This window comes from Centrocercus urophasianus, unplaced genomic scaffold, assembly GCF_019232065.1.
Source record: "Centrocercus urophasianus isolate 14NV4802_14NV808 unplaced genomic scaffold, USGS_Curo_1.0 seq_25, whole genome shotgun sequence".
In the NCBI taxonomy this organism is placed as follows: domain Eukaryota; kingdom Metazoa; phylum Chordata; class Aves; order Galliformes; family Phasianidae; genus Centrocercus; species Centrocercus urophasianus.
In genome coordinates, this window is record NW_024884811.1 from 230,483 (window position 1) to 247,464 (window position 16,982).

Here is a 16,982-nt window from a genome sequence, read left to right on the forward strand (position 1 = left end):
TTTTCTGCTAGCTTGGTGGTAGCAGGTAGCTAATAGCCATAGAGATAGGAGAAAGTCCTGCTAGGGCTTTTCAAGTTGATTAAAAAAGCCATAGCTCCATGGGCTTTATTGAAGGAAGAGGGAATGGCTTCCTCCCTCATAAGTGAGATGTAGGAAACCTGAGGTCAGTATTGAAAGACACCATCTGTGATAATAACTGGTATTAATAACTCTGACAAAAACTCCATCGAATGTTAGAGGCTGGAGCACACCAGAAAGACAACAGAGGAAGAATTTTCTGAATCTAAAATATTCATACCATAAATTGTTGCTTGTGAATTTGATTCACAGCCAAGATTTGTTTAATAAATCTTTTGTTTCACAACAAAAAAAGATCAGGTTTCATCAGTGACAAGCAGTTTCCAATGGGCAGAAGTCCAGAAGAATGAGAACAATGCCATTTCAAATGAACAGGCTGTCACAAAACTTAAATGATAGTTTTTGGAAAGTTGATAGTATGGTTGATGTGTTGATCAATTGCACAAGCGTGCTCTCAAAAATGCTTTACAAAATGGCTGAATTGTGAAATAGCTAGTTTTAGCATTCAGTATATTCTGCTCATCCAGTACTCTTTTTCATGGGTCCAGCAATTCTTTAAAGAAGACAGGTTAAAACAGGTAGAAGGAGGGAGTTGTTAAGATGTTTGTTTATCTAGTGATTTAGATTATTTGGGCTTTATGTCTTTTTAGAAAACTGTGAAGGTATTACAGAACTGGCATCAATCTGAACTAGTGTTATTAGAAAAAATGAGCCTAAGGTCCTTGTCTTATACTTCACAATAAAACATGTATTTTTAATACTTTATTATTCAGTGTTTGCACTGCAAAAAAAAAAAAAACACTGGTTTTTGCTTGCTCTCTATGTAATATAGTAAGCTAACACTTTTTCTTGTTCTTTTTTTCTGAAGCGGATTCTTCTATAATCCTAAACAGTCTATCTGGGCCTTTACTGCAATTTCTTTACCTGATACACTAAAGAATGTAATTACTGATTAAGTCAAAGATTGCTCTGAGGGTGGAAGAATTGTGAGTATACCTAACAATATTCATTGTACTGATTCAAAAAAAAAAAAAAAGGTAATAATGAAAGATGCCATAGTGAATGCTTTTCCTTTGGTTTTTCTTCCATATTAAACTTACTTTCCTCCTTTCCCTTTCTAATAAATTTCTGAGCCTTGAGCTTCTAATAACGCGCAACATTTTGTTTTGTAGTAATGTGATTTGCAGGCTCAAAAGGGATTATCATGAGTTAAAATAATCCGCAATTTAACGCCTGCTTGTTTATACCTTTTTTTTTTTTTTTTTTTTTTTTTTGGCTTAGAAACCTTATGCATGTCAGATTCCAGGATGTACTAAACGATACACAGATCCAAGCTCCCTGAGAAAACATGTGAAAGCACATTCTTCCAAAGACCAGCAAGTTAGGAAAAAGGTAAATTTTCTATTGTGTTAGCAGGTACAAATATTATATGGAGAAGTCAGTATTCTAATATTAGATGTGTAATTCATATTAAGTGCCTTCACTGATTTCACACTGTTGATGAGAAAAACCATTAATGGAAGGTAATAAAATTATCATTCTTATATAGATCGTAATTTTTTGTTTGACTTTATGAGGCTGTCTTCTTTAGTACTCTTTATTTGCTGATATGATGATTTATTAGTAAACCTACATAATGAGCAAAATTTAAAGTGATTTTTGAGAAGAGAATTTTTTGTTGTTATTGTTGTGACATCTGATTGCTATATAATGTTATGAAATCCAAGCCCATCTCAAATGGAAAGATGGATTTTCAGGATGGATGGGCAGTGTGTGATTCAAGCTGTAAAGACACGTCCAAATAACAAGACATTTCACAACACTAGATCCCTTTGAATGTCAGCTCTGAGTCAAAAGTTATTTGTATGCAGAAGTGTGTCTTTGAAGAGCTGAGCTCTGACCTAAGGGAATGATGTGGATTTTTTCTGAGCATTTTTTTTTTTTAATGTTACATTAATCACTGGCATTATTTCATTAGTTTAGATCACAGCAGAAAAGAAATATAAGCTCTCATTTTAAAGGAAAGTAATTGGATATTAGGAAGAATTTCTTCTCAGAAACATTGGTTAGATGTCACTGTCCCTGGATATGTTCAGGGAGAGGGTAGATATAGTACTTAGAGACGTGGCTTAATGGGCAATATTGGTGATAGGTGGACAGTTGGGCTGGACTGGATGATCACAGAATCACTAAATTGCAGGGTTTGGAAGGGACCTCAGGAAACAATCGAGTCCAATCTCCCTCCTAAAGCATTTACTCTATAATATGTCACACAGGTAGGTGTCCAGATGGGTCTTTAAAGTATTTGTAGGAGGAGACTCTCTGTGCAACCTGTTTCAGTACTCTGTCACCCTTACCATAAGGAGGGTGACAGTGACTCCCATCTTAGGGATCTTTTCCAACCTTAATAATTCCATAATTCTATGGTTCTATAGTTCTGTCATCCTGATAACAATGTAAGTTGTGTGAATTGGTATAGAAATAGATAAATCTTTGAGATATTACCCCATCTAAAAGGAGTTCTCATTTAAAAATTTTAAACTTAATGTACAGCTTTTCATGGTGAGTAGCAAAATGTGTTATTTTGCACAACATAGGAAAAGGAAGAGGATAGTCTTAAAAGCTGCAGCATGCAAATCTGAGTAGTAAATTTTGATTAAATTGTTTGTTCTGACCAAAAGCAAGACCTGGCAGTAGAGATCTTAATATCAGCTTTTGAGGAACTGTCCTGTAGTATTAACAATTAGAGGCCTCTGAACTTAGGAGTGCCCACTCTTAAATTGGAGACTGGGTAACCATGCACTTGTTCATGTGTGTGCTGACTACAGGCAGGACTGCTGAAGCTGGTCTTTGAGCACTGCCCTGCCTTTCCCAGGAGGACAGCACAGCTGTCCAGCCACTGGCTGTTACAGATTTCACAGGCAGATAAAGTAAGTGACAAGAAGACTGCATTGTAAGAAATTTGTGTGAAATAAAATTGTCGTAATGGGCCTGAATACAAATGATCATAGAATGGGTTGAGTTGGAAGACACCATAAAGATCATCTACTTTCAATCACTTTTTAGTGGATAGGATTGGCACCATCAGATCAGGCTGCCCAGGGCCTCATCCAGCCTGGCCTTGATCACCTCCTTGATTCCATTCCAGGAATGGAACATACACAGCTTCTCTGGGCAACCTCTTCCAGCACATAACTACCCTAACATCTAACCTAAATCTCCCCTCTTTTAGTTTAAAACCATTCCCTTTTGTCCTATCAGACAATTTATAAAGGACTTTCCAACTTTCTGTAAGCTCTCTTTAAGTACTTGAAGGCTGCAATGAGGTCTCTCTGGAGCCTTCTTTTCTTCAGACTGGGCAAGTCCAGCTCCCTCATCCTTTGTAGGAGAGATGTTCCAGCCCCCTGATTATCTCTGTGGTCCTCTCTGGACCCTTTCCAACAAGTCCACAGCTGAGGACCCCAGACCTGGACACAATATTGCAGATAGGGTCTTACAAGGGAAGAATAAAGAGAGAGGATCTCCTCCCCCTCCTTGCTGATCACTCCTGATGCATCCCAGGATACCTTTGGCCTTTTGATTTGCAAGCACACACTTCTGGTTCACGTCAAGCTTTTCATCCACCAGGATCCCCAAATCCTCATTATATTGTTATTTTAACTGAAAGTAAAATAGTATGTTATCTCCTGTCTTTGATGGTGTCTGCTTTCAACATTTTGCGGAATTTTCCTTCTAATGTTTCAATCGCTATGTGTTTTTGTTAATTTACCATTCTCTTTTTGTGCCAAACAGATTAAGTCTGGACCTTTCTACTCCTTGCTTCGATCTCTGTGGTCACATTTTAGCCTTAAAATTGCTTATTTTTACAGCCCTCTTTGATAAGTGTGTATCTCTGCCAGGTCACCTGAGATACATTAATATATGGAAAGGCAAATGAGCCAAACCTACAAAAACAAAACAAAAAAACCCAAAGAATAAACTACATGGCGTCCATCAAGCCAGATACTTGAAGTGTGAATAAAGTTTGCCATGTATAATGTTTTCAAGGTGCAGTTACTGGACCATTGAGAACTTATAATTACTAACTCATATCATACTTTGGCATTTAGAATATTTTCTGGCAGTAATAATAATAAAAAAGTAAGAAACGATAAACCTTTTTAGGCAGAATTAAGATTATTTATGATTTTAATTAAAAGTGAAAATTGGCTTAGTGTCAGAAGACTCTTTAAAAAATGTGAATTCATCAAAAATAACCATAAAAATTCCAACGTGATAAAGGCACTGTGAAATAATAGTTCCAACCCTGGGATCTATTCTGTTGAAAAGAAGGAAACCCTTTGCTGTCACACCTCGTTAGTCATGGATTCATTTAATATATTGTGCCTGAGTGCTTTTTAATCCTGCTTATAACCTCCCCCAACACACTAGGTGACATTATTTTGGTGTTTTACGTTGTTGGCTCTCCAAGACTCTGTGAAAATGTGTCTTTGATGTTGCATAGTCTTAAAATAGCAGGATAAAGTATGTTCACAACAGAAGAGACAGCTGCTTGCTGTACAAAACTCCAGTTACGTAGTTTATAGCCCAGATTTTCTCAATCTGTCTTCAAAGCTTCAACCCTTTCCTTGTTCTCTTAAGACCTGACCAAATGATGCAGTGTGATACAGATCAATATATATCTTTGCATTATTTTAAGCAGGACATGTTTATGACTTTCCATGTAAGACAAAAATGTTTTTTCTGCAACTCTTGTAAGGCAGCTGCTGTTTCCCTTCTTTCCCCAAACTGTGATTTCTAGCCATGCACTGAGTTTATTCATCAGTGAGTTTCTCCCGCTAGTGGTATGAAATCATATACCCTGAGAAGATTCCGGCACAAATACATTTAACTTGTGCATTTTAGTAGATAGTACAGTAAGCTTCCATTTACTAAAGGACATCAGTTAAATGAAAGGAGGCATCATCTCTACTTTAAAAAAAAGTGTAATTTGTAAAATTATTTATAAACCTGAGGACATGCATATATATAAATACAAGGAATAGATGCTTAAAATGTCTGGGAAAGCACTCTAAGTATAATCACAGAATTGCAGAATTGTAGTCACTGATATGGACCTTTCAAGATCAAGTCCTTACCCCCTGCTGAAACAGGTTCCAAGAGTAGGCTGAACAGGTAAGCAATCCAGTAGGCTTTGGATATTTCCATAGAAGGTGACTTCATAACCTTTCTGGACAGTTTGTCCTAGTGCTCTATCACCCTCAAAGGAACAAAATTTCCATCTGTTCCAGTTTGGGTTTGTTACCTTTTGTCAGCACTCTTTTCAGCACCACTGAAAAGACTGTGGCCCCATCTACTTGACACTCATCCTTCAGATGCTCATAAGCATTGATACGATCCCCTTTCAGTCTTCCCCAGAATAAACAGACTGTTCTCTCAGCCTTTCCTAGCAAGGAAGATGCTGAAGGCCCCTAACCATCTTTGTGGCCCTTCACTGAACTCCTTCTAAGAGATCCCTGGCTTTCTTGAACTGAGGAGCCCAGAACCAAACACAGTACTCCAGATGTGGCCTCACCAGAGCAGAGTGGGAGGATCACCTCCCTCGACCTGCTGGACATGCCCTTTTTAATACATCCCAGGATACCATTGGCCTTTTTCGCCATAAGGGCACACTGCTGACTCATGATCAGCATGTTGTCCATCAAGACACCCTGGTCCTTCTCCACAGAACTTTTCTCCAGAAGATCATCTCCTAACCGGTACTAATGCACGTGGTTATTCCTCCCCAGATGTAGGACTCTACACTTGCCCTTGTAGAACCTCATCAGATTCGTCTCCACCTTATCTCCAGTCATCCAGGTCTTGTTGAAGGGCAGCACAGCCTTTTGGTGTGTCAGCCACTCCTCTCAGCTTTGTATAATCAGCAAACTTGCTAGGTTGCACTCTATCACTTCATATAGGCTGTTGATCAAGATTTGAACAGAAACGTCTCAGCAACAACCCCTGGGGATCACCACTAGTTACAGACCTTCAAATAGACTATGCTACTGATCACAATCTTCTGAGCTCCGCCTGTCAGCCAGTTCTCAACCCACCCCAGTAATCTGTGTGCACAATACTCAGTCCCTACTCTAAAAATATTTTGTTGAATTAAAAAGCAGTACTTCTTATTTTAAAAATGTAAAAAATGCTGACTTGGTCTGGAGTTCATCTTCTCTTGCAGAAGACCGAAGAAGCTCTTACAACAGAGTGAAAGAGTGTCAGTCAGTGGCAGAAAACTAGACAGCACTCAGAATGAGAGCTAAAGGAATACTGCTACGAATGTGAATGTACAGCATGGCCCTGGACTACAAACAATTTAATAACATGTCCTCTTAGTAATTTTCTGCTTTCAACTTTGGAAGAAAAAGAAACTTAAAAGATTTTTTTTTTTTAAATTGAATAGTTACCATGTAGATCTTGTTATCAGTAGAATATACTGGAAGCCAAAGGCCATGTGAGTTTTAAAAGGATTAAAGTATTTCTGTAGATAATGAGAGTACCTGTGGCTCATAGAATCACAGAATCACAGTCATAGATTCACTAGGTTGGAAACGACCTGCAAGATCATCTAGTCCAACCATCCTCCCATTACCATTGCTACCACAAGTCTCTAAACCGTATCTCATAGTTCCTCATCCAGACGCCTCTTGAACACTGCCAGGGACGGCGACTCCACCACCTCCCTGGGCAGCCATTCCAGTGCCTGACCACTCTCTGAGAGAAAAAGTTCTTCCTTATGTCTAACCTAAGCTTCCCCTGGTACAACTTGGGGCCATTTCCTCAGGTCCTGTTTGTTGCCTGGGAGAAGAGGCCAAACCCCTCCTCACAGCCTCAAACCACAACCTCCCTTCAGGAAGTTGTACAGTGCAGTGAGGTCTCCCCTGAGCCTCCTCTTCTCCAGACTGAACAATCCCAGCTCTCTCAGCCGCTCCTCATAAGACTTGTGCTCCAGACCCCTCATCAGTTTCTTTTCCCTTCTCTGGATACATTCCAGGGACTGTGTCTTTTTTGTAGTGAGGTGCCCAAAACTGAACACAGTTCAGTTCAACACAAGGTACAGTCTCACCAGTGCTGAGTGCAGGGGGATGATCACCTCCCTGCTCCTACTGGACACACTATTTCTAATGCAGGCCAGGATGCTGTTGGCCCTCTTGGCCACCTGGGCACACTGTGGCTCATGTTCAGCCAAGCATCAAACAACACCCCCAGGTCCCTTTCCTCTTCACAGTCATCCAGCCACTCATCCCCAAGCCTATAGCACTGCATGGAATTATTGTGGCCAAAGTGCAGGACCCAGCACTTGGCCTTGTTGAATCTCATCCCATTCACCTCAGCTCAGTGATCCAGCTTATCTAGATCCCTCTGAAGGACCTCCCTACCCTCAGGCAGATTGACACTACCTTCCAACTCGATGTCATCTGCAAACTTACTGAGGATACACTCAATCCCTTCATCTAGGTCATCAATAAAAGTATTAAACAAGATGGGCCTCAGTATCGACCCCTGGGGGACACCTCTTGTAACAGGTCACCAGCTGGGCTTAGATTCATTAACCACTCACTACTCGTAGGGCACGGCCCTCCAGCCAGTTCCTTACCTAAAGAAGAGTAGTTCAATCCGTGGGCAGCCAGCTTTCCCAGAAGAATACTATGAGAGACCGTGTCAAAGGCTTTGCTGAAATTTAGATAGACTACAACAACAACAGCCTTTCCCTCATCTACCAGGCTGGTCAACCAATCACAGAAGGAGATGAGGTTGGTCAAGCATGACCTGCCTTTCATGAACCTGTGCTGGCTGGGCCTGATCTCCTGGACACCATGCACATGCCGTGTGATCTCACCCAAGATGATTTGCTTCATAACTTTCCCTGGTACGCAGGTCAGGCTGACAGGCCTGTAGTTCTCTGGATGCTCTTTGTGGCCCTTCTTGTAGATGACAGTCACATCAGCTAGCTTCCAATCCTCTGGGACCTCCCCAGATAATCAGGAGCACTGATAGATGGCATGAGCGGCTCAGCAACCATCCCCGCCAGCTCCCTCAGAGGCTTAGGATGAAGCCCATCTGGTCCCATGAACTTGTGACAGTCCAGATGGAGGAGGAGCTGTTTGTCTCCAACTGAATCACCGGGGGCGTATTCTGCATTCCATCCCAGACTTCCAGATCAGGACATAAAGTGCCCTGAGAATAACTGATCTGCCTACAAAAGGCAGACGTAAAGAAGGCATTGAGGACCTTAGCCTTCTCCATATCCTCAGTGGTCACATTCCTCACTGTATCATGTAAATGATGGAAATTCTCCCTGGTTCTAAAGGCAGGTTTAAAAAATAAACACAAGATTTGCAAGGGATATCATGCTTCAAGTCAACATCAAGCAAAATAAATTAGGGAAAAGCTTGATTATTTTGTGCAGCTAATTCAGTCTTCGTTATTCTAGAACACTAGCCCACCAGTGAGCACTGTACATAACTTAAAGCAGTCAGAGTGGATCTTAAGTTTGATTTGAAAGAAATATATACTTCTAAATTGCTATTTTAAAATAACCTTCAGGCTTCCTCAATTAATGCATTTTCCTGCCTTTTTAGGTTTCTCATTCTATTTTTTGTAACCCTTTTCTTTTTAAATTTCCTTTCTTATTCTGTCTCCCAACTTTGTATCTCTGGTTCTTTAGGATATGCATCCCAAGCTAAACATCATAGACAGCTGAGGTGCATATGCTGTGGTAAGACCAATCAGAGTACTTTCTTGTAGACCACTACTGTTATATTTTCTCATCTGTCACCATCTTTCTTTCCTTTTTTTTTTTCCTTAGTTCAACTAAATTATTAATTGAGAAAGCATTTTGGTACAAATTAGCAAAGCCCACTTAAATGCATCGTGTATTTGCTAATCTTTATCTAGATAATATTAATTAAGGATTTCATTAACTGTTTACCTTTTCTTTTCCCTTCATATCAATAATTACCTAACAGCTGTTCAGCTTTTATGCGTCTTTCATGTATCTTCAGGTCTATTAGGACATAAGATTTTTGTCTTTTCAGGAGATTCTTTCCAAAAACGAGAGACAGTTTTCAGTTAAGTCTCTTCTTGAATTAGAATCTTAAATGCGAAAAAGCTGCAATATCTTGTTCCTCGGACCCTGTGGAAATATGTAGTATTTTTAATAGAAAAATTAATCTTTTGGAATTACTGATTAATTTCTACTTTCAAAAATACAGTAAAAATAGTACAGTGTTTGGATGGCTTTGTTGAATGCATAAAATCAGGAGAGGGTAAGAAAATATAAGGATGAGCTAGGCAGGTATTTGCTTCAGCTCATCTCTGTATTATTTCTTGTTCTTACAAAATGCTAAAAACTCTTTTCTCACTTCATAAAAACTGAGAACTGTTCATGTGTTGATACTTTTTGTTTCGATTATAACTGAAAATCACTGTTTCTGGTAAGAATAGCATCTACACTAAATTGGAGATTAATCTTTTTTTTCTTATACAAGCTGCAGTTCTTATTTGTGGAACAGCTTTATTGAGTAACGCTTCAGCGTAGAGCTCTGCTTTGCTATCACAACAAATTCTGAGCGATTTTGTTTCTTGAGTCATCCAGTGACATCTTTAAGTAGTTAGAAAAATACATCACAAGTAAACTTATTTTCAGTTAATCTCACTTTGTGTTTTCAGCTAACAAAAAGTAATGTGTCAATTGACTATGCTGTTTGAAAAAAATGAATCCATAGCTTTTTTAGTCTGTAACAATTTTTACTGAAACTAGTGAAATTATACAGCATGATCATTAACAAGATTCAGAGCCCGTACTATTAGCTATGCAGTGACTTAAAACCAGTGTGAAAGGCAAATACCTGCCCTTCAAGAAGGCATGTTTGTTTTGAGAGTGAAAGCTCTCAGAAGTCTTGTACTTGCACAAGGTTAGGAACATAATGTTCTTAACATAATGTTTTTCATACAAGTGTGCCATGAAAAACACTTTGCTATTCTGCAGCATCTTACAAAAAAAAAACCCTTTATTTTAAAAACTAAATGTTTAATTCACTTTCAAATACTGAATTTGTGTCCCAGTTGAAGGTGGAGATCCTATGTGGACTTCATGTAGATTGTATCATGACCATTTGTGACTGTCTGCTGCCTTCTAAAAGCCATTCTCTTCAAATAACTGCGTTTTCAAACAGACAATTTTTAAAAATGGAAAAAAAGTTGCTTTGGTTTCTTACACCTGTTTGGCAAGAGCAAGATCAGTTTGAAAGCATCTGTCTTGCCATCTGAACAGTGCAAAGTCTATGATTTTAGTTACAATTTTTTGTTTTATCTGTAATTATACCAGTGAACAACAGTTGTTATGCGTGATAGTACTTCAAATCAGCATATAGTTCCAGAAAAAGAGATTTTTTCAATTAAGTGAAATGATAATAGGTAAGAATACAACTGTTCAGCTGCAGCTTTGTGGGGGAGTGGAGGGGTGGATAAGAAAAGAAAAAAAAAAAAGATAATTTGAGCAGTGCAGATAAACAAGACCAGCTAAAGGGAATGTACAATCACTCTGGGATTCTCAGCCTGGACCTTCAACTGAAGATAGCTTATACCAAGTGCTGTCACCCTTCAGCTGATCAGCCTTAGAGTATTTGACAGTTTTAACAATGTCCATACTGTGTTTGTGTGCTTAAATTATTTACAGATTGGATAATGTTAGGCAAACTGTGAGATAGTGAATGCTTAACCTGCATCAGCTTAGCTCATTCCAGTGGGTCCCGGGGAAAGCATGCGTGGCTCCAGCTGACCAGATAGCTTAAAACTTCAGCAGATCCATAGTATGGTAAATTAATCCTAGGTCTCTATTGGGTTTTTCAGTACCATTACAGAGGAGCACGGCAGCTAAAGCATGCACTGTCAGTCCTAACTGTACAGTTTTTCTCTTTAATTATGTATTTGTTTTTCACTCAGTATTGATCTAACACAACAATTTCTCTTGTATATATTTTCCTGACTTCTTCCAGGATAGAATTTTGTGCTGCCTGTGCCAGAAAGTAAGTAGCACAAAGGAATAACTTTGAAAAACGTAGTCCAAATAACATTTGTGAAAGTTTTCTGCCCTCAATGGAGATGTTTTATGAATTGTCCTGGATTTGGTATAGCTACCACATCACTGAAAGACAACTCAGGAGACAGACATCCATGCAGAGCAGACTTGCACTTCAAGCTTACTCCATCTCTAACGAATAATCTTCCATTTTTGTACAGATTGGTCAGTGATGTAATGCTAGCTTGTTTTGGAGAGTTGTCACAGCACTCTCCCAACAAAGAAGACTTTCTACAAGATTTCCTCCTGTGACATCTGATTGGAAGAAAATCTTTTCAGGTGTTATCACACTGAGGAAGGGAACAGGCAAACAGGATTTCTCTAATCCTGCTGCTTTTCATGCATGATTTCTTGCATTTTTCATTTGTAACTCTTTGAAAAACAGACCAGCTAGCAATGGCTGGAAATTTTCATAATACTCTTCCTTATTACAATAAAGAAAAAACTCTACGCTGTACTGCTCGGATGAAGAAGTAGACTATTACACCTCAGCTGTGTCTGCTTCAGTTTTGGTCCATGTTAGAGGCTAGTGGAGTAGAGCAGACTACATTTATGTGGAACATATTAGAAGTAAGAAAATAAGTGCCTGGATCGTCTGGCCAAAGCAATTTCCAGAATTGCCTTGCAAAGTGGCCTAACTAGTAGTGCCATCCAAAAAGGGGGTGCTTTACAGAGGTGACCTTGCACAGCTAATAATGATCTTGCAGATGTTGCTCTCCTGCCATTGTGCAGGACCCATATTTATAAAAGGAAATATTAAATCCAGGGGGACCTAGACAGGCTTGAGCAGTGGACCCAGGTGTACCTCATGAGATAGCACCATATGGTCAGATAATGTAGTTAGCAAATACATCAATCTCCCAGCATAATAATACAGAGTTCTTGATTCTTGCAGTTCTGCTTACTTCATGATGTCCATTGTTTGCACTGTTTTAGAGTAGAAGCCATCTTTTTTCATTGTGAGTACGTGTTGATTTTACGGCACTATACTACCACTAGCAGTACTACTAGAACTGGTAGTAGCTACCAGTTTGTTGTAAGTTCTTGGAATGAACAACATTTTATGACAGAATTTAAATGTAATGGTAAATAGAAAACAAAATTGATATTTTCTGGCTTTTGCTAATATTTTTTATTTCATTTTGCAATACATTTCATTTCATTCAATTTCAGTTCATTTCTCAATGTTTGAACTTTTCTAAACCAAGGAAGACAATGCTTAATGCAAATCTTACAGGAAATAAAGTCTTTTTTCTTTTCTCTTTCTAAATAATTGATAAGGAATGAGAGTTAGAATGTTATATCATTGAAATCTCAGCAGGCTGTTACAGCACTAATGTAGTTACTCGCAACATTGCTCAGTCTGTGACTGTATGAATCTGGAGAAACTGCTCTGTCTATGAACACCTGACTTCTGGAGAGCAAAAAGCTTCTGTCCAGGTTGCACAGTATGAGTCCAGTAAGCTTCTGCATCTTTCAGATTTCATTGAACTTTTCAATTTCTAAGTTCAAATTTCATTGCTAAAAGTGCAAAGGTAGAGTGCAAATGTAGAGAACAGGAAGTAGATCTATTTTCTTGCTTTTAGAGCAGTTAAATATGAGGATATTTTCCCTTATTTGTTTTAGACAAAGGCAATTTAAAAGATGCCATTAATTCAAAAAGAAGTGCATTCAGGGGCTAAGGTTCAGTGAGCAGTGCCCGTGGCAACTATGAGACAGAAAAAAAGAAATCAGATAAGAGTAAGTGTTTTAATCCTCAACTTTAATCCCTTTACTTCCTGTTTTCGAAATGAAATATAAATCAGGCACCGTGGAGTGCAGCAGTTTCTCCTGAAAGGGATGTTGGCAAAAAAGGGATTAGGAATGAGCAGTGGTGTCTAAGGAATTTATCCACACAATTTATTGCAAAACTTTGGAAACCACAAATGACCAATTCTTTTTAGCATGGTCACTGCAAAATACAGACCTTGAAAACAGTGGAGAACTTACTGTGGCTGTAGCTGTTTTCCCAGATTCTGTAGCTTAGTAAACAAGTCATACCTTGCAAGTAGGTTCTGTCCTGTGGATGTGCTTTTGCAGCAGGCACAGCATGACTACTGTATGTGTCTGGAGAAAACAGTCATGGTGTGTGGAATGGAGTTTTTCAGAAGTTGTGTGTAGTTTGGGAAGCAGTTGTGATTTCCTGACTCCTGCTAAGCAGCAAAGCTTACCCATGTCTGATGCCAGTCTGCTAAGCAGAAAAGTTGAGAACATTTTTGATGGTCTACCATTTCTGATGATGCAGCAGTAGTTACTCCTAAATAGCGACTCCCATACATGCTGAGCAGTGAAAAAGAGTGAAATTATTCCCAGCAACTATTGTTATCCAGTGGGGATACTTAGCAGTAATTTCTTAGTAATTTCATGCCAGTTTCTCTGTACTTGTACATATCAATGTAACACTCATCTCTTGCTCAGGAAATTTCGTTACATGTATGTTAAGTACATGCATTTTCCTTCTAAAAATTGTGCATTTTAATGTGCAGTACATGCATGTGTGTATATGTTTGTACATGTAAATTTATAAAATCTGTATTTCCAACTCTTGTGGTTGAAAATATGAAATGACAATAATCTCTGCTTTTTAGAGGTTTAGAAATATCTTCAAAAGTCAGATCACAGCTGTCTTCCAGTGTTTGTTTCACTGTTTTTATTTGCTGTTGTTGACGATCCTTTATCTTTTGTGGACTTACATAGGCATTAATATTGGCTACTGGGCAAGCCAGAAAATCTGTGTTTGTATAGCCTTACATGATAGATTCATTCTCACTGTCAAAGAGCTTACAAGTCCAAAAAAAATTTCCTAATAATGCAAAATAGGCTTGCACTCATTTACTGTTCGTGTTATGTAATGTTAGTAACTTGTGTGTATTTTGTTCACACTTCTTTACTCTGCTCACTGTTTTATCCATAGTAACTGCCATCCAATTACACAAAACTGATTAGTTTCTTACTCATCAAGAAAAAAAAGTCACAAACATGCAACTTTACTAAGACAGCATCCATAAAATTTTACTTTTTATGAAAGAATCCTGATTTTCAGTAGCTCAGATTTTTTTGTATTTATTTTTATCATAGATTCCATATAAATTTAAAGTTATATAATACAAAAAAAATATAATTGATAAGAATTTGATTCTAGAGATACTTGTCACTTATTTCATATTCACCTCCTCTTATGAAAAAAAACACATTACTCATATTTGCATTAAAAATAAAATAAACAGTAACAGTGAATATCAGACAACCATTCATGCTACTCTGGAAGAAACATCCGGACCTATTGCAGCTTGTAAATACGGATAATGAATGAAAAGCATTTGTCAGAGTCTTTCTCACCTCCTTTTGTTTCCTCTTTCTTTCTTTTCTACAATTTAGGTATGTTCTAGAATAATAAATATATCTCAAAAAGTTAATTCATGTTCAGGTTTAATAATGAATCACTGGATTTTGAAGAGAAGAGATAAACTTCAGCATACATAGTCTGCAAATGTAACCTTTGTGTTATAGTCACCATACTCGTGGTGCTTAGAGTGTGTAACACCAACTCTCTGCTCTCTTGAAACAGTTTTTTACTGGAACATATCATCAGGAATCATTTGAATGAGTATCAACACTTCGTAGCACAGTAATGGGTCTTTTTCAGCTGCATTTAGAATCCTTCCTTTCTACCATTGTTTCTTCACATCTGAATATAGGACAGAAACTCCTGTCATTTCTCTTCCATCTCTTAGGATTTTGCTGCATGTGCTGGCTTATATTCTAGACCTACTCACCTTTTATGCCTCACTGTTCACTCTCAGCCCCTCATTTCCTGAAACTGGTACAGGATGCTAAACAAGCAGGAAAATGTCAGTATTTCGAATAGTGTCATTCTGCTCATAGAAGAGATCACAGACATTTGATAAGTCTCCATTATCCATGAACTGGGACATTCATCTGTCTTTCACGTTGCAAAAGGCTACACATACGTTCATCTGTACAAGGTCCAATCTGTACAAGTTGCCCTTGTCCTGAGTACAGTCTTGTTAAGCATGAGGCAGATTTCCCTTCCTCCCATTTGAGAAATATGTGCTGTAATGGAAGGATATTTATCAGAATTTAAAAGAAAAGAATTCTCCTTGTTTCAATTCCTTTATCTAACCTCTCAACATTTCCTTATTCCTCATTACTATTTATCTGTATTATATTGGTTTGTTGTTTCTTATCTCTTGTGTTGCAGTTGCGATCGAGCTCAGAGTTTGGACAGGACATCCTGAATGACTGCCTCACAATCCAGCCTCTCCAGATAGCACCATCACCACACAGTGCTGTGAATAATGTACTGGGACACTCCCCAGGTCCTGCTCTTGACATTTACCCAGGTATGGAAAAGACAAGAAAAAGCTATATTACTGCTTGCTTGGGATTAAGAATTATTTTACAGAGTACTCTAAAATTCATGTCTATCTTATGAGAGGAACAGAATCTGCAAAATAGTATGAAACAATATAAAACAGATTTTCATATCTCTCTTTTTGTTGAGAAGGGGAAAAATTCTAGTTTTGTCCCTGAAAAGACTTATCACAACATTTTTCCTTTATAGGTCCTAAAGGGGTCCTAAAAGAAATCTACTTCCAACCACTTTGCTGTGGTCAGAGTTTCCACTCACAAGATCAGGTTGCCCACATCTACAAATGCCTTCTTGTAGGCAGCTTGAACTGCTGAATTCATCTGGATTTAAGAAAAGTGTTTTTTTCTTTTCATTATTCAGGAGTCATACATCACTTTCTAGTAGATCTACATCAGTGAACTTAAATGCTGCATTATGATCTCTGATATTATATAAGTACAACAATAAGTGTATTTGTTCTATAAATGTGATAGTCCTATTTTTATTGTGTGGATTACATATTTGAGATTTGCATATTAATGCATCAAACTGACATAGTGGCTAAATGTACAGTAGATTTTCAGGCTTTGGCTGTATTTGAAACATTTGGGAAGTAAGGAGGGAAAATACACCTCAAACCTGAAGAAAACAGTGGGTAGGATGTGAACATTTTAATGCAGTATTCTAGTAATTGTGAAGACATCTGGTTTTAACTTTAAGACAGAATGCATTACATCTTCTAGTAGTCCAACTACTACTTGAGGACCAGATGTAGGATGTGAAAGAATTGGCTGAATGATATATGAAGTGCTGAAAATGACATTAAATGAAGTGGTTACCTCAGTAAGTGACAGCCTTGGAAACACAACAGTTCTATCATACGTTTCTGTCGAGGTTGCCGTAACATACTTACTAGTTGATTTTTATGTAGGCTTATATCACAAAAACCAGGAAATTTAAAGCTCTGATTTAAAGTTATGAAGTCCTAATTTATAAAGTAGTTGGTATTATCTGCAATCAGTTAACTTCAAATGCCTTTGTCTGATTATAGTCTGTGTGGCACCTGTTACCTCCCTTACACATGTTCTCAGCTATCTATAACTTGGCAAATGTCTTGTAGTTTTATACTCTTACTACTGAGGCAATACTAGTATTGTTTCACTTGAACTGGCTTAGGGCATTGTGTCAGATATAAATTAATCCATGTCACTTCATTGTGACAACTGCATGATCTAGTTGAAATTAATTGTTTCACTTAGTACTCAACAGAGTTGCTATATAATAATAAACTATATAGCAAAGTCAGTTATGTCCAACAGGAAGGGACTGGCAAATAGAGTAGGAATTACAACATTATTAATGCCCCAA

At 38.0% G+C, this 16,982-nt stretch overlaps 1 protein-coding gene across 2 annotated transcripts in view; it reads left to right on the top strand.

Annotated features, from left to right (window-relative positions):
- GLIS3 (GLIS family zinc finger 3) overlaps positions 1 to 16,982 on the top strand; it is a 111,137-nt gene that overhangs the window by 71,589 nt on the left and 22,566 nt on the right. For both annotated transcript variants that reach the window (XM_042825765.1, XM_042825764.1), the window contains exons 4-5: positions 1,360 to 1,470; positions 15,465 to 15,606. In XM_042825765.1, the coding sequence (XP_042681699.1) occupies positions 1,360 to 1,470; positions 15,465 to 15,606 (253 nt within the window). The remainder of the gene's footprint in view (positions 1 to 1,359; positions 1,471 to 15,464; positions 15,607 to 16,982) is intronic.